Source organism: Poecilia mexicana, unplaced genomic scaffold (assembly GCF_051168715.1).
Source record: "Poecilia mexicana isolate PSO_F unplaced genomic scaffold, ASM5116871v1 scaffold_22, whole genome shotgun sequence".
NCBI classification, from domain to species: domain Eukaryota; kingdom Metazoa; phylum Chordata; class Actinopteri; order Cyprinodontiformes; family Poeciliidae; genus Poecilia; species Poecilia mexicana.
In genome coordinates, this window is record NW_028263391.1 from 14,623,599 (window position 1) to 14,647,879 (window position 24,281).

The following is a 24,281-nucleotide window of genomic DNA, read 5'->3' on the forward strand; positions in this document are numbered from 1 at the left end:
TAAGAGGTGTAAGCTTTTAATTTACGGGGCAGCACTAGAAAGATGTGGCTTTGTAGACGCTGATGAAAACAGCTGGGCACCTTTACCCTGCGGAGAGGAGATTAAGACCCAGCAGACTCCAATATGGCTTTAGTTTTACTCTCTCTTTAACTAACAAGGCAACAGCTGAGTTACTACAGCTGTGCTTCACAAGTGAATCCTTTGGAAACATCTTTACAAAAACATAACTATAACATCATTCAGTGTGTAAAAGAGGGGTCCACAAGTAGGAGAAGAAGCCATTAAAACAACTGAAGCAAACTTATTCTCACTGAGAAACCCTGAGGGACGATGTGCAAACATAACTTCAGCACCCGACAGCGCCTCAGCCAGCATAATTTTAAATAAAGTTTAGGACATTAGTTCTAAAAACTCCCAATTATCCTAATCCTAATCAAACTGTCCCTACAGAAAAACAGTTTATCTGATTAATTGATCTCTGTCTGATTCATTGGCACATCTCTACATATAACTGTAGCCCATTTCATTTGATAATACCTGCGATCCCATGAGTTCATGCCCAGATCATTAAGAAGCAGTCTGCAGAAATAGAAAGGAGCTTTTGGTTCCTGGTGGGAGGGTTCCCTCTGGCAGGCAGCCCGAAAGCTCACATCGGCATCCCACTTCCTGACTTGCTCCTCCTCCTGCTGAGTCTGACGGAGAATGGCCTCCAGTATAGTGTTCTCTTGTTCCAGGTTCATGCCATGAGGTGACGGGGCTGGCTGATTGAGCTGGAGCCGTGGCTGAGGGAGGCATTCTGGGCTGCTGTGGCTAAGGTCCTCCAAAAGTTTATCCAGCACATCGACCTCGTCCTCTTCGCAGAAGTTAGAGAGGGAGTCTGAGACGGAGCAGTGAGTTTTGTAATGTCCTTTCAGCGGAGAGGTTGGCTGGTTTCTGCCGTGTGTATTGGAGGTTTTTGAAAGAGGCGGGTCAGCTGGATGGAAAGCACCCACATCAGGGTCCTCCTGCGCAGTGCAGTACAGAATCGTTCCATCCCAAGAGTACTTTCCTGAAATGTCTCGGACGATGATGCGAACTTGGGAGGAAGGGTGCGGGGGTTGACCTGCGGTGGGCGCCTCGGCTGGGATCTGAAGGTAGGACACCAGCGTGCTGTCGTTGAAGACGAACAGCTGCAGGTTGGGGCTTTTAAAGACCTCAGAGGACAGCTCGGACGACTCCACATACGGATTGTCGTGGTTTTCGCTCACAAGGCTGTGAAGGAGAGCCGGGCCACCGCTGAGGGGATGGTGGCCAAGATGGTTCACCAGATGAGTCATGACCATCCGCGCCGTCAAAGGGATGAGCTCCATGTTTCGACGCCGCTTCTCTGACAGGACAAAAAAAACAAAAAAAACAAAACAAAACAAAAAAGGATTAAAATACTGAGATATTAGCTGAAGGAAAAACACATTAGAGAACTCTAATCGAACACTGGCTGCTTCATAACGTATCATATTCAATGCAGAATTTAAAAAGCTCAACATTTGTGTGCAGACATGCCATCATCTCTATTAGCTCCTTTTACACAAAGCCAAATCTCATTTATGATCACTAAAAGGTGGTGTTTTATTTATTTCTCACAATAGCTTGGCCAGCACACCTCTAAGTAGGTAGAATCTAATCATAAGAGACAAGTCTGAAAAGCCCATTGAGTCTTCCTACAATAGATGAGCATTGAGACCAGCCAGGTGCTAATGAGAACGAGCATCTTTACAGGCCGCTGAATAGAACTCTGCTCTGTGGATTGCATTTATGTAAATACGCAGGGTTTTTTGCTCCCCAAGTGAAAGGCATGCAGCGCTTTATTCTGCAGTGATGTGGGGGAAAAACAAGAAGATGTACTTTTGCATTGTGACAGTGCTATCAATACCATCATCCCTCATCAAAGTGGAGAAAGCTCTTTAGAGAGCAGGCCAAGCTGCATTAGAGATGTGCTGGCCCTTTGATGTGACTTGATCAATATGAGGTGAGGGCATGAATATAACTAGGCCGGCCGGCACTCTTTGGTTTGCCCTTTTGATAGTGTTTTGTTATTTCTACCAAGACTCCGTGCTGCAGTGCACCAAAACGCAGACGTGTGGCGAAATTTTACAGACAAAAGCTTTTTATTTCTAGGATATTTATTTTACATTGTTTCAGTTCACATTGGCACTCTGTATCTGGGCTTTGATGACTTTTAGAAGTTGAGGACACGAAGTAGGGAGAGAACTGCGTTGCCTAATGGAATCACAAGGTCATAAAAAGGGAAAAAAAAAAGAGAAAAAAAAATCAACAATTTTATCTAAACCCCATAATGGGTCTTCTCTTTACGGCTCGGCACTAATGCAAAAATTCCATTCCCTCTGATGGCTGATTTTCTTTTCATACTTTTAATAAGATATTGACATCTAATGGAGAGGCTCCAAATGGATGGACTACTTAGAGTTTGCTTTTACCTGTAACCATTTTTGGTTCTTTTTTTTTTTTTTTCCCCAAGGGAAATGTTGTAGTAGAGAGGGCGGGCATCGTCCTAATTTGCTACAGACAGGAACGACTAAATGCCGGTTTTCTCTCTCCCATGCTTCTGTTTTTACATACCAACACATGCCTTTGGACTAACATTTACCGTTTGCGAATTAATGTAAACATGACCAGAATTTTCTCCAATTCTATGGAGGATAAAGTATTGCTGAGCCGTTCCTTCCCCCCTCTTCTTTCATGTCAAAAACATGGACAACCATGGTCCCATCACCTCTCATTAATTGGAGCCCATTTTAAAGATATGCTTTGCAGACTAAGAGCAAGGAATAATCAATTTTTATCAATTTATGACTTAAATTTAAACTTAGATGTATTAAAAAAATGCATACTTAGCCTGATGACTTTTGTATTTGTAGGAACAATTACTTTTATGTTGCATTATATTGAACTTAATGTTTCATTCCACAGATTGTGCTTGTCATTGTCAAAGCTTTTTTTTTTTAAATGGAGTCTGGGGAAGACTGAATGGGATCAAATCCTTTCCACAGAGCACCATGCCTGCATAATGAGGCTTGTAGTTTTGCTACAGCACAATATCCACTAGAAACAAGGCAGAAGTACAAATGATGAAGCAAACGATTGCCGCCCTTTCTCAAATACAAAAAGAAACACATCCATTGTCTATACGCTCTTGTCCTGTGCAGAGTCGCAGGGGAGCTGGTGCCTGTCGAACATTGTGTGATAGGCAGGATGCACCCTGGAGAAGTCGCAAGTCCATCACAGAGACACAGAGGACAAACAATCATGTGCACACAGACACACACTTACACCTATAATTTAGAGACCAATTATTCCAACAGTCATGTTTTTGAACTATGGGAAGAAGCCAGAGCATCCAGACAGAACTCAACCATGCACAGGAAGAACATGCAAACTTGAACACAAAACTTTCTTGCTGTAAGGTTGCAGGCTAACTACCCAAGCAGACAGGCTATCCAATTAACCAGCTAATATTAGCTAGTAATACAATGAAAGTTTACCGTGCTGTATTCAGCTAAATTCAACATTTATTTTAATTACTCCATGAACTGAAATACATTAAAAAATAAATAAATAAATTGGCCAATATGGACAAAAAAACCTAAAAATCAACTTTGTATTAAGTGATCATTATTTCAACACAGTTTCAAATCAACAATCTAGTGTGAAATGGCTTTTGTTTTAAGAAAAACTAGAAGAGAAATAAAGTATTAATATCTAATGAGTTTTATAGAAGAAGAAATGTCAAATCAACAATTGTGGGACATTATGGATTAAAATAACATTAAGAAAATTACACTTTCTCAACTAGCAACATAGTGATGTACAAAACCCATTTGCAATATGTACAATAAACAACAGATAACATAATTTACACTACTAATTGCAATCACTTCTCCATCTTGTAAAATGTGTAACTAAAAGTGGCCCCAAATACTTCTGGACAGGCCACATATATCATCTATAGGTACTTAAGCTGAAAGCTTACTTTTATCATTATTGTCATCTTTTATTCTTTGATCAAGTTATTTCAGTAGAAGTATGAAAAGTTATTGCTCTTCCGTTTTAAATAAAACCCATTTAATCATTTTGTGCAGTTCTGTTTTGTACTTTTGTGTTAATGCTCTGAAACTGTAGGATGTTTACTCAATGTTACTGTGGGAAACATCACACTGGTCCATATTGTTGCGCCCTTACCCTCAGCTACTGTCAACAGGTTGCCAAAGTCTGCTGTGGTCATTTGGGAGGGTGGAGGCTCGAAGCTCTTCACCTGACCCAACATCAGGTCGTATTCGTTGGATAAGTCCGACAGACTGAGCAGGTAGTGGCTCTGCTGGGTGTGCAGGTTGGAGCCGGACACACAGCAGTGAAGCACCTAAGAGAGAGAAGGAAAAAATAAAAAAGCAGGTTGATCATGTCCAGACGAAGTGTGCTTGTGTTGTTTTTCTGTGACGTGAGAGCACGCTGCACTTTGAAGACTTAAACTCAACACTAATGCGTAAAGATAAGATCTCTTTGTGCCTGGCACGACATTGCGCAGAGATGCTCCTGCAGACCTGTTTGAGACGGACAAGATCCTGGAGCGTGCAAAGGGGGTAATATACGGTCTATTTACATCATAAGGCGAGGCCGAGTTGAGGAGTGGGGGGGGAGGGGGGTGAAGAAAAGAGGGTCTTTATTGCCACTAATCCATTTCTCCTCTGATGTGTGAGTGTATCGATCTACATAACAGATGGCAGAGCATCCGTTGGCAACACTAGATAAGGCGCACTGGGGCAGTTGATTACAGCCATTGGACAGGTTTACACTGTTTGATTTAATTAAGACATTATCCCTGCGCTCTGCTCTCACCACAAACATACACACACAAACACCTGTATAGAGCAAAATTTGCTGATAGGTAGATAAAAAATTATCAGACAGTGCAAAACGTATGCTAAATGTATGTAGATGAGGGCGCCTCTTATTCAGACTGGAGCAACTTGAGTAAAGCCATGCAAAAAAAAAAAAAAAAAAAAGCTAATCCCATTCAGTACACTTGGCTGAGAGACGCTTGGAGAGGCAGTCTGGCCCTGCCATGTGAAACAGTATTGTGTAGGGCAATGTAGACAGTATGTGGATGCTTCTACCAAGCTGAGTGCATGGGGGAGGGATTGGCGGCTTGATGCTGAAAAGACCTGAACCAAACAGCTGCTACACCAAAGCCCCAAAGAGCTTCCTCAGTGGAGAGGTAAAAAAAAAAAAAAAAAAAGAGGGAGGGGGGCACGGCTGTGCCTGACAAGTAAGTGAGTGCACCTCACATAGCAACAGTTCCTGGAAGGTAACAGAATAAACAAGCATAGCTCAGTTAGAGGGGCGCATATTGCGCAGAGATGCAAGTACACTGTGTACATAAAGATACATCAAATAACAAGGGGGCAGATGTATGTAAACAAAAATGCAGATATGATATTCTTGCCGTCTTCCTCCTTATGCACACACATACACACACACGCAGACACACACACAGAGGGTGGTGCAGCTGGCTGCTGAGGCAGGGAGAGAGAGAGCAGATGGAGAAGCTTGAGCACAACTCCAATGAACCACCGAGGTCTGGAGCAATGTTGCATTTTAAAGCTGTGAGCATCCACCAAAATCAACTTCTTTTGCCCCATTTTTTCCCCCCCCAGCAGTGTCTTTTTAAGCTGTGTTTTGAAAAATATATAAACTGGTAATTACAGGAGGCATAACACTATCTGTTACTGACACAAGCAAATAAGGGAAGAAAAGAAGTTGTTTCCTATTAGCGAGGTAATTCTCTGCTTGGTAAACAGAATAATTAGAAGCCAACGAGCCCATAGAAATGTAAAGAGATTTTGGTCCTGATATTGCACTAATATTGTCACACCTCAGATGGAAACCCAGAGGGACCGCGCCTTTTGTGTGCCGATGGACGACCAATCATGCCTAATTGTATTTGCTTTCATAGCAGCTGCAGTCTCTCTCATATTAAGACATATTCCATTCAAATCTCCAGGACAAGCGTTTAGAGCCTGAGCTTATCAATTGGACAAAAGGTCCTGTTTGAATAATTGGACCATTTCTTATCAGGGGTGACATCCTTACAAAGATCTGCCGTTGACCGCATCTGCCCAGACAGGAGGGAATGAATAATACCTCATTCATTTGTGCCTAAAGCCTGGCCCTCATCCTCAGGGTCAGAACATAAATAAAAAAAAAGTTAGAGGAATAAAAACGGATATGTAGATTAAATGTTGAATATTTTGCATGTTTTAAGCAATCAAATAAAGGTTAGAGTGGACTTGTTAAAGGTTTTCTGCATATGACAAATACCAATCATTGGTGTCAGCTACGATGGATGCTTCTATATGGTTATTCCACCATAATGTTAAATGAGGCATGGTTATGAGGTCATGGTGGAGGTGAGTCTAATTAAAGCTACAATCCCATGTGGCATTGTGTGCTGGTGGAGGGAGTATAGTTAAGACTGCTGTCTCTGTGAATGAAGGTTATGAATCTTCCAGAACACGCTAAAAAAATATGTATATATATGTTTGTTTGTTTTGTTTATTTTTAAGTGGAAACTTTCGGATTTAAACGCTCACCCTGTAGATGTAGTCCAGGAGCGGGGCCTTGCTGGGTGAGTGGGGCTCCAAAGACGACTTGGTGATGGGTTCTAGCAGCAGGCTCAGGGGAACAGCCATACACCAGTCCAGCAAGCAAAGTAGCAGCGAAACCATCATCTTAAAGTGACAAGATACATAATATTTTAGGTATATCTACAAGTGAATCTCGGTATATTAGAACATCAGGTTTTATTTTATTTTATTTTTTTCGGAATTCTTTTCAAAACAAAATGACAAAGTAATAAATTTAGTGTGTTTGTTATATTGAAAGCATAAATTCAGCTCTTTTGAAAACAAGAATGTTAGACAAACAAAGAAAAACAAATCAATCCAGAGGTGTCGGTTTTATGGTACAGGTTAAACTCTCTACATATATTTTTTTTTCTAGATTTTTCCATCCTAATCATGCAGAGCATTTTAGTACCAAGTATTGCCTGTGAATCCACTTGAATAGCAAGATCTTATTGCATGTAGTATCCACAAATAGCGAAAACAACAAATTGCTAAAATTGGTCTCTGATTTGGAGGGGCTCTCAAGTAATTTCTAACACTGTTTTTGATTCTACACCCACTTAGATGACCTTCATTTAATTTCAAAATATGGAACACTTGGAACTAATGTTTAGACTTAAAGCAGATTATTTACACCACAATTTGTACTTTGGAATCTTTGATAGTAAAAAATCCCAAAAAACAGAACTACATTTCAGAGTCTTTGAGAACCATGGGCCAACCTGAAGTTAAAGCTGTCTAAAAGCCAAACTGATAGTATAATGTGTCCTTCTTTGCTTACTAAATAAATGCATTCAGCCAGTGAAGCAAAATCAAAATAATGATGGGGGGAAAAATGTCAAGCTAGGACAGTGGTTGATTTCTAGACCTTTCTAGGGATAGATAAGATCGACCAATCACTGAACTCCAAAAATTAAGAAAACCTGGGATGATTCGTCATCTGGCTAACTTATCTGTGCACCACTATTTTCGTGACTTGTGAAGACTCAGTAGGAGTCAGGTGTCTCTCTGAAAAACAAGTCTATGTAATGTTGCTACACAATCCTCACAAAGCATTGTGCATCCCTGTTGCTTGTGAACCTTTTTTGTAAATGGCGTGTGCTGTGCTTGCATACCGCTTTACCAAGTCCAGAGGATTTTTTGTATCACATTTTTCCTACCACTGAACTTCCCTTTACTATATTCGGAAACAGCATTCTAAGCAGACAGTTTTCCACGAGTGTATAAGTTATAATGCAGCCCGTCTTTGCTGAGAATTCATTATTTTCCATGTTTCTTCATAATAATTAACATTTTTACATCAGTTGCATTTTTTTAAGTTGATTAGCAAAACAAATATTAAGACGTAACTATACAAGCATCAATGGTAACTGCATTACCACAAAGAAAAAAAAATGTGACAGGAAAGCCTTAGAGAGATGAAGGTACAGAAAAAAAGGATAACAAATCACTTCAGTGGAAACATTCCTGCAAATGCACCATTCCGACATGATAGATCAAGGGCCTTTAGATCTATAGATGTACCTTTTTGTCTGCTTCCACTGTCGAGTGCTCTGCGCTTGGCAACAAAAAGGCTATTGTAGCCACAAAGATCTGTGTTGGGACAAAACAAGGTGAAAAATAATTGGATGACACATCTATTGTTATGCTCTCCTATTCATACGCAGAGCCGTACTTGTGTAGGAAAATAACTGTGAAATTGTTGAATTTGGAGTATTTACATGCAAAAGTAAAAAAAAATGACTGATCCACCACTTCCTTTTAAAACAATAGAAATTTCCATCCATTACAGTATATGTGTATGTGTGATACCTCAATTATCTTCTTGGGAAGAGTTGGATCCAGTCTCTGGAGATGTTCCCAGTGAGAAATCAGCAGCTGAAACATGTCACAGGTGACTTGGGCCACTACTTTGTTCCCAAACTAAAGAAAGAAGAGGTGATATTAGGAACTTAAAAAGACAAATTGTCTTCCAACTGTAACAAAGAGTTCAGATAATGAGTAGTTAATTCAGCAAGCAGGAAAAAGTGAAGATGTTTATGCCCATCTCAGTAATAAGGTAAAAGGTAAAAATGTCGCATTGGTGACACCTTTTGAAAATCAGAATCAGCTTTACTCATCATACTACTCAGGCTGAAGGATCTTCATTGTGTTCATCAAGAAGAAAGTGACTCTGTGGTAGCTGAAATTTGCAAATAGTGCTCAGCAGTATAACAGTTTGTGTCCAGGATGTGTGGGGTCTGCAGAGGTATTAGCTGGCCTTTTCCTGATTCTACACCTGTCCAACTGCTGGATGAAGAAAAGGTAATCTCTGATGATCCCCAACAAAAAAAAAAAAAAAAACACATTCTACTACATAACAAGTGTCATTTGATATGTATTGTTAGTATGGATGGGCTGAAAGTACATATTCATATGGTTAGCAAATATTTATTGCCGTACAAGCAGATATTTGTGATGACACCAGTAAATATGCAACATGTTGTGCAGACCAAATCAAAAATTTGTTGACAGTGACAAAAACAGTTTAAACAATGTACAAAATATTAACCAAATAGTAGGACTGTGTGTTTTTGCTTGGATTCAGTTGTATAGTTTTGACCCTATTTGGATTGGATAAAATTCACGGTACGTTCAAAACTTTTGCATTAAGTTGGTTTAAATCCTATGTTTTGTCATTTTATCATAGAAATTAGTTATTCAACTAAATCACTAAAAACTAAACATTAATTTGCGATACAGGTCCAAATGAATGGACAATTTTATAAATCAATTCACCTCAATGTTTCAGCCTAACTGTGATTACTGCATGTAGGAAATGTGCTGTTGGAACAACAGTAAAGTGAAAGAAGTGAGCTGGTTGCTTTAAGTAAAGCAAGGCGCTTCCTCAGTGTCAGATCACGAACAGATTGATAATTTACAAGGAAGGAAAGCGCCGGGAGGAAACTGAGTGTGGTGCATCCAAAGCACCATCAGACAGACTAAATGTGACCACACTTTATCAGAAGATCAATACAGAAATCCTTAGACTGAGAGATAAAGACAACCTCATCACAGACAAAAAGACTACCTGGGAGTTTAATCATCAAAAGTCGTGACAAGAGAACATTTTACTCATCTATGTCTCAGAGGATGAATAGTGAGGTTTCTAAACCACTTTAAGGCTAGGGAACATGGACAGATGCTAACAATTGTTCATTTTAAAAGTCAGTAGATAAGTTATTAATGTTTTCTTTTTCCTGTGTGTGTGCTTCCGATCAGCTCAACAATCTGAACAAAAACCGCAGTGAGCTACTTTGCCATGTAAAGGAAGACTGGAGAGTGCTGAAATTTTCCCCTTTTTATCTGTGACGCGCGTTTCTATGCAAAACGATTATAGACAGACCAGTATACTTTGAAGCTTTTAAGTCTTTCAAACTTCCCAAAAAGTTGGCCCTCTGTGATGATCACTGTGAAGTTCATTTTCTGCTACTTGCTACAGCAGGTCTCACTCAAAAACCTGAATCTTACAGAAGCAGGAAGCCAAGGCTTATTGAAGATGGTGAATTAAAGTTTTGGCGAAAGTCGCACTTTCTGGAGCAAAATTCTCCGTAATTCTCCTTAAATTTAGTTTTTTCACTTACTGCGCAGATTATCAGCATAATTTCATTTCACTTCACCACCCTGCCTCATTTTCTCCAGACTCATCGGAGGAAAGAATTGAGCTGTTGACAATTTTCCTTCAAATGTGGATTTCTTCAGTGATTTGAAATTCTTTGTGGAGAAATAGAATTTCCCATTTCTTCCAGCTGAATGCCTCTCAACATGTAACAAGGGCAGACAATGTGGGGAGTACAGAAATGGCCAAACACAAAAAGGGGCCCTGAGAGTTCAGCACCTGCTTTTAGAAAAGAGACTCTCAGTGCCACTCTTCCCCCTAGATCCCCCACCCAGCCTATACCCTCTATTTTGGGGCTGGTTGAGTCTGTGTGTCAAGTTGTACAGGGGAGTGATTACTGCTCCATTAGAGAAGGGGTGGGGTGGGGGAGGCAGGGGGTGCTTGAGCAGGAAGCTGGGAGATGTAGCTGCTTAAATTGGCCCACATCTACCGAGAGCGAGCAGCCTGGAAATTACGCCACCGCCCAAAATCCTTTTCCATGAGGGGGAAAAAGGGGCAGCCTCCTCTGGTTCTCTGCATCTCTTCACTCAGCGAGAAAAGAGGGTTCTTCTAAAATATACCTGTGAGTCACATCACATCATGGACATGTTTTATTCTAACACTTTTTTCCTCGGTCTTTCACTATGTCCAAATTGTTCCACAGTCCTTTAACGCAATCAACTCTCATTTTTGCTAAAGCCCGAGCCCCGATAGGGATTGTAAAATAACAACAGCTATTATGTTCCTATTTATTTAAGACACAATAATTATCTGGATTTTGTTATTTTTTTCCCCCGTAGAAATATGATGCATTAAATTGCAAATGATGAAAGTAATTTAAAAAAGTGAAGCTTTCTGCTTCACAATTTGTGAACATAACTTATTTCTAAAGCTACAAACCTTTAGTGTTACTCCCAGAACATTGATGGCATCTTTAACCTGGTGGTGAATGTTGTTTTGCGTGAGCTCTTCACACACCCACAGGCCCAGGCTGCACACAGCAATGCACCTGAATGGCATAATCAGAACACGACACATGCAAATTAAGAAGAAGCAATGTTATTATTATTATTATTATTTTTTTATAAATCTATAAAAGTATTTCTGCAGTTAGAAAATATTTCTCTTTCCAGTATAAACACATAAACAAAATGAAAAAATGTATTTGATTGTCATTAGTTGCAGTACTATTAATAGAAATAAATGCTTCAAGTCACTCTGTAATTAATCTATCTTAATCTGTATTTTATGATGTTATGTCTTACTCTTTAAACTGAATGAGAAAAATCTATACATGTTTCTATGACATTCTGATTTATTGAGATGAACCAAGAAAGATATGTAGAAAATAATGACTATTTATTAAACTAAAACAAAAACTACCAGTAGTTCTTTAGAGTAAAATATTGAGACCAGCACAGATGATCATTACCTTGCTCCTTCAAAATATTCTTTTGTGGCTGCATCCAGAAGAATTTTAACCAGATAATTCTGAGCAGAAAACAAAAAAGAATAATTTCACAATTAATTCTCAAATAATCATTTCAAAGGCACTTTACTTGATTAATCTACAGCATTAAACCACAAATCAGCCTTTTAAGAGATAACCTGCATGAATTGCAAACTTTATGCTTCTGTGCAAAATGTGAAATTTTTGTGGAATAGTGAACATTGATCTGTAGCGTTCTTCAGCTTTGTGCGCGTTTGTTTCATTTGCATTGTGGACACTGAGTGGAATGGGTCTCATCTCTGCTCTGACAGCAGTCGGTTCGCTGAAGGATGACTGTGAGAGATTCACTGCAGTACTTAGGATACGGGAAGGGTTCAGGGCAGCACTCGCTCCTCACTCAGTCAGGACAGTTACTGCGATTGGGGTTTTCTATGTCGCCAAAGTCTTCAATACCAGAAAAATGTAACTAGTAGCTTTTTTGAAAAGAAGTCGCTGGATGTGTCTGAAAAGTCACCAACTATAGAGACAAAGGCCCTAAGTTGGCAACAGTGTTTTCCCTCCTCCTGAGTAAACCCCCCTCTGCCCATTCCCCACACTCGCCCCTCAGTGTCCCTTGGCACTGCCCACAGGTTGCATTTTTCAAAAAATGTCTGGGGACAAGGCTATGCTTTCACAGTGGGTTGTTACACTGCAAAACTTGTAGCCCTACTGACTTAAAATCAGCAGCTTAGAACTTTACAAAGGTTGGGAATTGGTCCCAACGTCTAAGAATGAGGCATCTGTACAACATTTGTAAGCTAACATGGTGATATTAGGAAAGGCATTAGCAGGAATCCCTATACAAATGAAGTCATTTGTGAAGATAAACTGCATACCTTTATAAACTCTACAAAAAAGGAGGAATGTTTAACATTTTCCAAGAGAGACCTTATATTGATGAATAGATGCAGCATCAAAGCTGCTGTCTTGTTGATGATGACAGAACCAGTTGACAAACAGCTCTACCACTAACATTGGTTTGCAACTGGATCCCCCTATTTGCTACCATCATCCTGCTGAAAAACATAATTTGTTAGTTGGATATAAACTTCCTTAAAAATGTCTCTTGGAAATGAAGAGCATCTGCTGTAAATATTTTTGTGGGGGCTGCCAATTACTACTTTGTCCTCTATTTATCCAAGTCCAGAATTTTTAAGGACAAACTGCATCTCTTGCTAAGACATGAATCACCTTGTTACAAAATACTTTACAGCTGTCAATTTTGGTATGTTTAGCAAGTTCAACTTCAGAAAATTAATAAAAACCAAACAAAAAACACATATATTCTTCCCCCAGACTGAAATGAAAGGGTAAGTCGACGTCAAGTACCCCCACCCCCCAAAAAACAGAAGCAAATGTTAAACCCCTTTAAAATGTGATAAAGTCTATTTTGAAGCACAGTAAAAAGAAATAATGTGAGCTAACAGTTTGCATGTATTGCACATATAAATGCAGTATGTTTTTTTTTAATGTCTGACTTCATAAAATTGAATTTTCAAGAATCTGTCTAGCTTCATGATTGTTAAAATCCAAGATATGGCTAGATTAATTACTGAAACCAACACTGATGGGCTTTTGTTTTGAAATGTTATCACTGTTTTCACCAAACTCACCTTGATATCCTCATTGCCTACACTGATGTCATTAGAGCCAGGCACAGAGTGCAGAACAGGAATCTGGAGGTACAGGTTGGGGAAACACACAAGGGAGCCCAAGATTGTCTGAGCCTCTATCCTTGGAGCCTGGCAGAAATGAACACACACCCAAAAAACAAACGTCAAGTGAAAACTTACAACATGAATGCAACACATTTATAGGACACCAACAGGAACATTACTATTAACTTTAAATTTTCTATCTTTACAATTACAAAATAGCACCACCTCTCTTCATGAGCGTTCAGATCTTGAAATGAATATGATTTCCTACCAAGTCTTGCCTCCAAATAGACCTTTATGACTGTAATATTGCAAACACACTGATATATAAATATAGTTGTGCTTCAATATGTTGTTCAGCACTCGTTCTTAACCAGTTTGATTTGTGTTATTTTCAAAATTAAATTCCTAGTTTAGCATTTACTTGCTTTTATTTCTTTTTAAGTCTTTATATTAGTTAGTTTTTGTGTTTTGTTAGGATTATTATTTCCATAGTATAAATAGATGTTGGCTAAATAATAGCATTCGTCATACCACTGACTCCTTATAATCAGCAGTAAAAGTTATAAATAACATGGTTATGTCAAATTATTACTAATCTTGAGAAATATAAAGAAATCTCCTTGGATTACCTTTTAATGCAACAGATTGCTCATTGAAAAGTTATAAATAAATTTGTATTTACATGGGGTCTGACAGCTTAGACTGATTTAGGAACGCCAATATAGTTTCAAGCATCTCAATATTGCTGCAGTACAGCATTGTTTTTGCAACCTTTTCTGGTAATTGTTTCGAATATTGTCAGAAATCATATCGAGTCTGTGTACACAGCATCACATGACTTTCCTAGCTCTGTTTGAAGTAATAAAAATGGTGTACATTATGACATGGACCATTAAACACGATACAGGGTTAGTTTACCATGGAGAATATAACAGCCATGTGTGCTTAGTGATTTATTTTATTAACAATGTATCATTAATCAGAAGCATTTGTTCAGTTTCTAATAAAGTACTGTTTTTGTCACAAATACAGTCATGAGCTAAGATTTTTTTTATTTTTTATTTAGTTTCCAAAGACAGTAGAACAACCTTGTTCCATTTTTTAGTAAATCACAGGAAAGTAATTTGTGGTTATAAATTCTGCCATTGTTGCTCACTCCAACGTTCAGGCACAATAAGGCAAGAATGCTGGAAGGTTTTTCCCAAAATTACATTCTTGAGTTTTGTCCAAGTCATACAAATGACAGACATTTCAAGCATTTCTTATATCTTCTCCTAATGCTTTCTTTTATGCCATCGGTAGATAAAAAAATAAAAAAAAGACAAACAGTGAAAAACAAAGTGAATCAACCAATTTACACACTTTCAAAATGTGTTCAATTAATAAAAAGCAATGATCCATTAACCTCAGATCTTTATTTTAAAAGAGTGATTTGAAAGTTTTCTGTCCAGCATTCGACATTAACCTTCATCACATTTAATTCAGGCACTTCACAAGACGGTTCCAATCCACATTCAGAAATACAGAACCAAATTAAATCAACACAATCAAAACCATACAAAAAATAACATTAACTACTTATTCCAATTTGAATTAGTCGTAAAACAATGTGGCCAAATTTGGTTTATGGTATTAATTAGTGAAAAACAAAATCATGAAAGGAGCCAAAGAATGTTTTACTCAAGCATGTTGTGGTTTATGTTTATGGATATAGTCAAATAGATCTATAAATAACTTGCAGAGCAAGAACTAAACTAGTACACAAAAAAATTTAAATAATTCAAAAAATTACATCACAGATAAAAAAAGAACAATCTACAGTAGGATTACCATAACTTCCAGGCAACTGAATGCATCTTAATAGAAGCTGCATTCACAAATTTTGAAAAGAAAAAAAATGACATATGTAGGGTGCACTTTGTTATAAGTTGCAGGTGTCCTTGTGCATAAAAAAAAAACTTTAAAAATGTTTTGTCTTTTTATTCTATTTTTCCCCCATTTCTCTTTTATTTTTCTCAAAACTGTTAGACAAGAAAAAAGGTCTTTTGTGTCAAAGCATTCTGGATGCATATTTGTATGAGTCTGTGGGGGTGGGTGCACATGCATCATTTAACTTATTATGAAAAAAATATATTGATTGAAAATGATTTAATCGAATAGAATCCGGTTTTCAAATATATTTTTCATAAAAAAAATTTTTCATAATCTAGATTTTTACCAGTTGTACTATTGACGATCTACATAAGTTCTTGCTATTATGCTTTTTTATTTCAAAAATAGGATCTCAAGACCCCACTCTTGACATTTCACTCACCCCAACTCTGGACACCAGAGATAGACAATTATTGATAAGACAATCAGATGCAATTTATATACTTAGAAGTATGTGTGGAAAAACTTTGATTGAATCCATATTTCGGTGCACCATTAATACTCAAACTAAATCTGAATGTAAAACTTATTTGTACCTCTTTGGAGTCAGAAGAAAGGACACGAGCAGCAGCAGTGATAAAATCTCCAAGCAGCATCGTGAAACCTGGTAGACCAAGGAAGAAGAAGCGGGGCGAGCAGGAGCGGACGATGGTATTCAAAACATCCTATAGAAGTGAATGGACACAAATAAATTAATAATATAACTAAAAATTTATAGTGACAGATTTCTGACTGTTACCTTGGAACAAACTAACATTTTTACCAATCTAGATTTACGTTTTCTGCAGGCCATGAGTTTTGAAGAAAACGGACGCGATCTTTCCTTAACGGATGAAAAGACGCAACATGGTGAAAGCTTTTCACTACAAATGGAAGGCTGGTCATTTAGACCAAGACGATTAAAGTTAAAGATTCAAGAGTAAATGACAATATGGAAGAGGGGGGAAAGAAAGACAGACGAGAGGCAGCAGATGGATTGTTCACACTGGATAAGAGGGAGGACAAAAGACTTCAACTTTCATGAGTCGTATGTAGGTACACACACCAGCAAACCTGTAATTAAAGCCAGAGACAAGGTATTGTTTTGAGGCGGTACAGCGGCTCAGTGGCAGATGGGTACTCTTTCAACACCAACATATGCTGTGCAGCAGAGGGTTACGCACAAACCTCTTAAATGTGTACAGTATAACACCAAACGCACATACAAAGGGCATTAAGACGTTAAAGGGTTGACACCAAACTGAAAATACTCATATATACAAAACATATACACAAAATGGTATAAGAATGTTGCTTCTCCACAAGAGCAAAATTACTCCCCCTTATCTGCAGCGTGTATGTGAATATGTGTGTACAAAGCCAAGGTCCAGCTCGGAAACACCTGCCTTCATGGCTATAAACCTGAGCAAATCCGACAGTTCAAACATCAGCCTGTTTGTACCTGATCCGAGGGCCACCTTAACAAAACGCATGCATACAATTGCAGCATCGGAGACACACAAACACACTGTGCCACCTATGTATTTGTGACAGAAGTAACCCCAAACCCTCAGTAAACAGCTATGCAGGTGAACAAAAGGAAAATAGAATAAACACAGACATAAAAAGCAGGAAGTCAAACCAACATCAGTGCTGCATGCGGAAAATTGGTGGGAAGAGCTTTAGAGCTGAGGGGCCAATTTTACCCTCATTTTGTTGGTAATTGACCTCTGAAGCATAATGTGCAGTGCAGTCAGAGGTAATTAGCAGGCAACAAACTGTTTCTTGATTGCCTGAAATAAGCATTTTAGAGGAAGCTACAAATGCAGACGGCAAAGTGCTTTCGATTGTGTGTGTGAGCAGAGGGGACCTGATTTTAGGTGTGAGTAAAGAAATCAGCATTGAGGAAAGTGGAGCTGTGTTGGCAGTAGGATTGGCCGACTGCATCAACAAAAGGTGCATTAACGTCAATACTGAACAGAGCTACCACAGGACTTTTTTTTTTTTTTTTTTCTATAAATGTGGCCTCATCCTCAGGAAAGAATGCACTCCGGCTGGCCCAGGGGTGACAGGGTTCATTCTGGCATTTTATCATACTATAAAGTATCAAACAACCTTTACAATTATAAGAGGAAATATTTGATTTCAAATGTTTTATAAAGAAATGATAACAGAGTTCACAGGTCAGAGATTAACATTAGATTTTGTGGGAAAGTTTGAATTAATCTTAGCTAAAAAATATATAAAGCAATTTAAAGGTTTCTGCAAATTTCAGTTATGAAAAATAAGCAAGTTACTTTTAAAAGTTATTTGCTCAATGACATGTCTCACTTATTCAGCAACAAATAAATCAAAAATAAACACCAAAAATATATATAAAAAAACATGTGTCGACTTGTCATGGTGTGCATCAGCCCTGGTGTGTCAATTAATTGTGTTAAAGTTGTCAAACTTTACCTCTGACACGGCGGCTTGTTGTCCTAATTAGACGTTTATGAACTTCTAATCCCAATTCCTTAGCAACACAGAACAGACCACTGATGGAAATGTGTTTCTGAATTTATTATATCTAAGGGCAAAAGGAACTTAAATGGGTGAAAAAAAAACTAGAGATGTACAAAATTATTATGCACCTTTATGAATTTTAGCATGTAATGAAATATGAACATATTTACAACTTTTGAGACCGACTTTTTAAACCTGGCGGAAAGTCCTAGAAATGTCTCTAGTTGCTTCAAGCGTGCTTCAGGTGCCAATAATTGAATTTTAAAATAATTGGTAAAGATTACTAAACTCTGCGGTTGATGACTGTTGTGGGATGGACCTTTCTTATTAACCAAATCACAGCCTATTTATGAGTGAGTGAGTTGCAAAAATGTATTCTTGTTTGTGTATTTTAGTTTGTAGACCAAATTCAATCTGTTTTTGTTTACGGTCTTACACAGACATTTACAGTGAAACCATGGAGAGGCTGTGGCAATTCCTGTCTACGTCATCAGAACTAGACACTAAACAAAAGAAGCAATTCCCACAAATCTGGGTTTTATAAAAATCGATTTGGCAAATCAACCAACTTGATAAGCAAAACTATGAACTTATAAAAATGAACCTTTGGCAACTGATTCTGGATCTGTGTGCATTTATGTAAAACAGGTTGCGTTAGAGGACCAATCATAATGAAGCAGCAGGAAGAAAGATGGTAATGGGTAAGTAAAAAGGCAAACCACCACACTTACTCATATCGCAACCAAATAAGAGAATTAGAAATGATTTTGTTATTGTGAACTTCAATGTATTAAACACAACAGGTGTCACCTCCAGAACATTTCAGTCTTAATCTCTGTGTAAGGATCCCGACTATTACTAATCCTATTTGCATAAAATGATTTGTAAAGCTAAAAATGATTCAGTCCAGGAGGTTAAAAATAGTTAGTCCAATTTCACCATCCAAATGTGTTGACATCATATATTTAAAAAAAAAAATCCTGGCAATCTGATTAGGATGATCCATTTTCATAATTGACATTATATGTTTAATGCGGTTGTTTATTTCTAATAAATGACCAGGAGATCTTCTTAGAGGTGAACATTTTACGTAAGGAATTAATGTTTGTTTCCAATCTTCAGCTTTTGACAGGAAGTGCTAACCCAAAACCAGCACTTCTTAATATTTGTTGGAGAAGTGGGCTGTACAAGGTGAGAAAGAGTAACAGACACATACACACAAAGTCATTTTCCTGAGGTTCACAATAAAGCACACAGCTTCTGACATGTGAAGATGCTTCTGTAAGACTTGTCTGCACATGATTCAGTCAAATTGCTCATTAATAGTTAAATTATTAATGAAGTCAAAAACTTAGAGTAAAAACACTAAGCAACAACTGACTAATATATGTTTTCTTCCTCTTCGTGACGCAGTTATTGATTGTTGCGTTAAATGTTAATTCATGCTGACAGACATGAACCAAGGATTAAACATTACCATCAGCAGCTGCGGGGGAAAGCGCTTTATACAACAAGCTCCAAATCTTTGAGATTAGAAAGCCTATTTGCCATCATCCTAATCTTTAGCTCCGTCCAAAGATTCAAGTCTGGAATCTGGCTGCGCTGCTCTTTAACATCCATATTACATTTAGTCAGATGAGACGTGTTGGTCAAATCAGGAGAGCAGTTTCTAATCCATATAAATAAGTTTGTACTTAAACGTTATGCATGTTTTAGGACACGTGTTTTGGAGTAGCATGCTAAGGCTGTAATGCATAAACCCTGGTTGTGGCAAAATATCTGTTATTGTCAGGCAAAAAATGAAATAGGAGAGAGTGTGGCATGCTGCATGCCATTATCGAAGTAAAGTGTGATACTGATGAAATGTATTGTTATTTTTCAGCTTTTTGAAGTTAAACAGGTTTTCAACCACTTACGTGGAACTGATTCCATTAATTTTAACTAGGCACTGGACCTCAGTGGCCTGGATCAGTATTGAGGAAAAAGATTCCTGATCCGGGACACTCCTGTTGTTTCAATCACTAAATGTCACAAAAATACGTTGATAACCATTTAACTCTAGATTGCCCGGCTTTTAGAAAGACTGTTATTGATCGATTACTGCTATTGTGCTGCCATCTTGCCATTGAGACCAGTGACCGGTAAGTGACAGAGAACCAGGACAATAGCCCTGACCTTGGCACTCTGTCAGTTGGAGGAAGAATCCTACTAACAGAAGAGTGGCTGATTTAAGCAAAAATTAACCACAAAAAAGACTATTTAGGTGAACTATCGACTTTAGGCAGAAATAAGGACATGGAAATATCTGGGATCTCTTGCTCAGTTTGCTTCAACAGATGACAACTTTTGTTATTTAGGTTATGTGTAAAATAATGTGTTATAAAATTAACTTGTTTGATTTGAAAGGTTTTTTTTTTTTTTTAAAAAACAAACAAAAAAAAAACATTTCGTATTTTTTTGGGGGGGGGGGTTGCAGAGGGGGTTGGGGGTAGAGGCAAAAAGGAAGGAGGTGGGGGAGAACAAGAGCCACTTTCTTATGTTAAGCAGGCGTGCGGCTGTCCTCTATTGTGTAGCGTGAGGACTCTTTTCTCTGGCCAATTTGAGCATGCTTCAGTGGCCAGCCTGGCTCTGGCCCCCTAACGCATTATACAGAGCCACAACAAAAGCTGGAGAATGCTGCCTGGTCTCGCAGTGCGCCGAGCCCCCCTCATTGCTCTACTCTATGCTGCGTTCCCCAGGCTCCCCTCCCGCTCCTTCACACACACAGGCAGGCAGGGCCGCTCTAACTCTGGGCCCCCGGCCGACGTGTCAGTCTAACGGAGCGCGACAGACGTCAATCCTTAATTAATCACGTATACACGGCAGGGGCTCAAAACATTATTTAACGACATGGAAAACATTCTAATAAGCTTGTCGCACTGCCAAGGCGCAATAGAAACCCAGCCAAGAGGGCATATATGCATATATATTCACACACACATTTGTATCCAAAACACCCCTTGCTCACCCAGACTTTTTTTTTTTATCCCTGTCCCTTTGTTTTGGGGAACTCTATTCATCTCCACTCATCTTTGTCTAGGACCAAAGGAGCTACGCCAGATTTGAATACAAGAAAGGGTGGGGCGAGAAAAGGAGGAAGATGCCAAAACACAGCAGTGCTTCTCAACACCACCGGTTGGCAGGCAGACTGAGCCTCTATTTTAAAACTGTAGTGTATTTACAGTTTATGGTTTTACCTATGTTGAGTCTAACCTACCTTTAATTTGAACATGCTTATTTCAAAGTTGACATATAAGGTTCACAGGAAATATCTCAGAAAGCACTAGCTGAGTAGAAATGAAAATTGCAAACACATTAAAAAGTAAACTGAAATCAGCTAATTCTGAAAAAGTTCTTGAGCGCATCTTAGTTTGATGCGCCATCTATGGGTGATGAAACAATCTATTTTTTTAAAAGAAGCCTGACGATCTCATAGTAAAGAGCCATCTGCTGGTTGTACCTGGTCATCGCTGGTGAAGCCCTTGTGCATGACGTGGTACAGGTGCACCAGGAAGTCGCTGTTGGGGAGAACGTCTTGGTGCCTGGTCATCATCTCACAGATCAGCTTGTATGCCTGCAGTTTGCCAGCCTTGTACTCTGCTTGGAGCATGGTTGCCTGTGGAAAACAGAGAAGCACAGAGGTAAAGCATTTTATGACGAGCTCCTGTTTTTGTCATCTTAGATCTGCATTACGTTTTTCAAACTGCTTAAAACTTAAATAATCTAAGGAGAATGTGTAAACTATAATTGTTATAACCTGCTGTTTTTGGAAATTAAGTGAATAAGATTTAAAAATAAACAATTTGGTCTGATCAAGGACATGTTGCTGCTGCCACATTAAAGATATGCAAGAATAATAATCAAACTTTATAGTAAATTAGTTTCAATTGTTCTGTAATACTATCCATAATGTAATTTTAGAGAAAAAATATGAAGTGGGATGATTAAATGATGCTGCTGCAAAATAATGTGGAATAGTTACATATTAGAGGTTAGTCATTATCAAACAGTGTCTTCTTCTATGTTAAACATATAATTATCTGCAACACTGGAGCTTAGTGCAAAGCCTAAGAACTAATTTTAATTTATGTTATAAGGACTTCATGTCATAAATCAACATAATGTTTTCGCTGTACATATGGTTTTGAAATGCATTCAAATTTCTCTCGCATCTTTAGCCCGCTTTACTTCTTATGTGATCTTCTTCACAAATAAAAAAGCAGTAACATTTTGAAACAACCCAGGAAAAGATGTCTGGATTTCATGCATTACAAGACAAGATGGTGCTGGTATCATTACTTATTTGACGCATGCAAATGTCCTGCATGCCGTTTGTTGTGTCCATGTCTTGTTCCTACCCTGAAGAGCCATGGTGCTAGCATTCGAAGAGGAGGGATGAACACAGGCTGGGGAGGAGAGGACTGGTTATCCACGCTGATCCCCAGATTGTCCCGGATCTGTGATCACACATTTAAATGAAAGCACCACATCGTATTCATTAATGCATCTTTGCATGACTGTTAAAAGAAAATTACGTTTTCACAACAATATTTGGGAAATCTTTCTGACATTAATGTCCTTTCCTATATGTAGGCAGCATGGTCTGTTTTTTTGTTTGTTTGTTTTTTTACCTTGGCCAGCTTGTGCCAGAGATCATAGAGATAGGAGAAAACCTTGGCATGGATCTTAGGGCATCGGATGTTATTGACATCTCCCAAAATACCCAAAATCCTCCTCCACAGGACAAAAGCAGAATCAGGATGCCAACCAGTCAGCGTCCCCCCAGCGATGATGCTGACATCATCGGCAAGACACTCACTGCTGTCTGCAAGATCAGAGACAGTTTTGGTTTGAATGCAGTACAGATTACAAAACGAGGCAGAATTTATTTTTAAGGAAATTGGATTTAGTCAACATGTGCTGAATAAATTTCTGAGATAATTCTAAATACTTGAAAACAGGAAATGAATAAGAACAAAATTCAATACTTATTTAGCAGCTGTTGACTGAACCTTACAAAATATCTGTGCTTTTGCCCCAAATGCATTTGACCAGTAACATTTTGCTGTACATGAATAATAGGCCTAAACACTTTGGGGGAAAAAGGCACACGACACAAGGATCATTGAAGTATGGGAGAACAGTGCCACCGAGTGGGCAGAAGTAGAAATGCAGGTAAGAGGGAGCAGAGGCCAGGAATGGACTTTCTTGTTATGTTGTGATATTTTTGTTGGAAGAAAAGAGAATGTTCCCAAAAAAACATTTAAATTATATTCAGTTCAAAGGTCTGAAATATTATGTAATAAAAGAAAAAGAGAAAAGTAATTTGATGCTCAGTACGTTCATATCCATCAATGTCAAAGGGAACAAAATGAGTACAAAACTAAAAGATGCAGCTACAATGCCTTGCAAAAGTTTTCTTACTACTGAACCTTTTTCACACTGTGTCGTGTTACAACTGCAAAGTTCAACGCATTTCATCTGGGTTTTATGTGAAAGATTACATTAAGTACTGTATTATTTTTAAGTGGAAGGAAAATTATATTTTTCAAACTTTATTACAAGTACAAATCTGAAAATTGAGCTCAACTGGAGAGGGGATTAATAACCGGCAGCCAAAAAGCCTGTAGTAACTCTGGAGGAGCTGCAGTGATCCCCAACTTTCAAAACAGCCACTTCGTTTTATGAGTTTTACCAATCTGGCCTTTATTAAGAATTGAAAGTAGAAAGCAATTGTTGACAGAAAGTTCTAAGAAGTCCTGTTTGCAGTCAGACAGAAGGGATGTAGAAGACAGCCAAGAAGCAGAAGCTCTGATCTACCCAGATGAGACAGAAATGCAGCTCTTCTGTGTACAAATGCACACTGAACTTTCCAGATTTGTATCGTTTGTGTTGGTCTATTGCAAAAAAAAAAAAATGTAATCAAGAATTTAAACTTAAATTCTGGTTGTAACTTGGTAGAATTTGGACATGTTTCATATTTTTGCAAGTCACTGTGATTAATAAAAGATCTATCTCAGCTGAGGGAGGAGAAAAATAGACACATGAAAACAGAATTTTTCTGATGCAAGAATCCAGGTGGAAACAATGGAAGCAAAGTTGATGGTGGCGGTGATTGATAAATAACAGTGAGGCAGCGGTACCCAAGTGGTGTGGCATGTGTAAGACAGACTGATGCATGGTGTCGTCCAGGGGACAGTCCCGCGGGCACTCGGTGTGCACCAGCAGGGCCGGTGAGGAGGGGGGGTAGTGGTAATTGTGGTGGTAGGGAGGAGCAGAGTGGGGAAGGAGGGCACACTCAGGACCTAAAAACAACAATGGAAGAGGGATAAAAAAAAAAAAAACTGGCTTTGAGGAAGAGG

The 24,281-nt window shown here is 38.5% G+C and overlaps 1 protein-coding gene across 7 annotated transcripts in view; it reads right to left on the reverse strand.

Moving 5' to 3' along the window:
- Positions 1 to 24,281, reverse strand: part of ralgapa2 (Ral GTPase activating protein catalytic subunit alpha 2) — a 107,265-nt gene that overhangs the window by 42,652 nt on the left and 40,332 nt on the right. For 6 of the 7 annotated variants that reach the window (XM_014999936.2, XM_014999928.2, XM_014999935.2 and 3 more), the window contains 13 exons: positions 24,063 to 24,224; positions 22,551 to 22,744; positions 22,278 to 22,376; positions 21,380 to 21,535; positions 15,933 to 16,061; positions 13,417 to 13,545; positions 11,747 to 11,805; positions 11,215 to 11,323; positions 8,490 to 8,600; positions 8,202 to 8,270; positions 6,645 to 6,782; positions 4,237 to 4,414; positions 538 to 1,366 (listed from right to left, as the gene is read on the reverse strand). In XM_014999936.2, coding sequence (XP_014855422.2) covers positions 538 to 1,366; positions 4,237 to 4,414; positions 6,645 to 6,782; positions 8,202 to 8,270; positions 8,490 to 8,600; positions 11,215 to 11,323; positions 11,747 to 11,805; positions 13,417 to 13,545; positions 15,933 to 16,061; positions 21,380 to 21,535; positions 22,278 to 22,376; positions 22,551 to 22,744; positions 24,063 to 24,224 — 2,362 coding nt within the window. The remainder of the gene's footprint in view (positions 1 to 537; positions 1,367 to 4,236; positions 4,415 to 6,644; positions 6,783 to 8,201; positions 8,271 to 8,489; positions 8,601 to 11,214; positions 11,324 to 11,746; positions 11,806 to 13,416; positions 13,546 to 15,932; positions 16,062 to 21,379; positions 21,536 to 22,277; positions 22,377 to 22,550; positions 22,745 to 24,062; positions 24,225 to 24,281) is intronic. The other variant, XM_088002337.1, reaches the window with a different exon arrangement.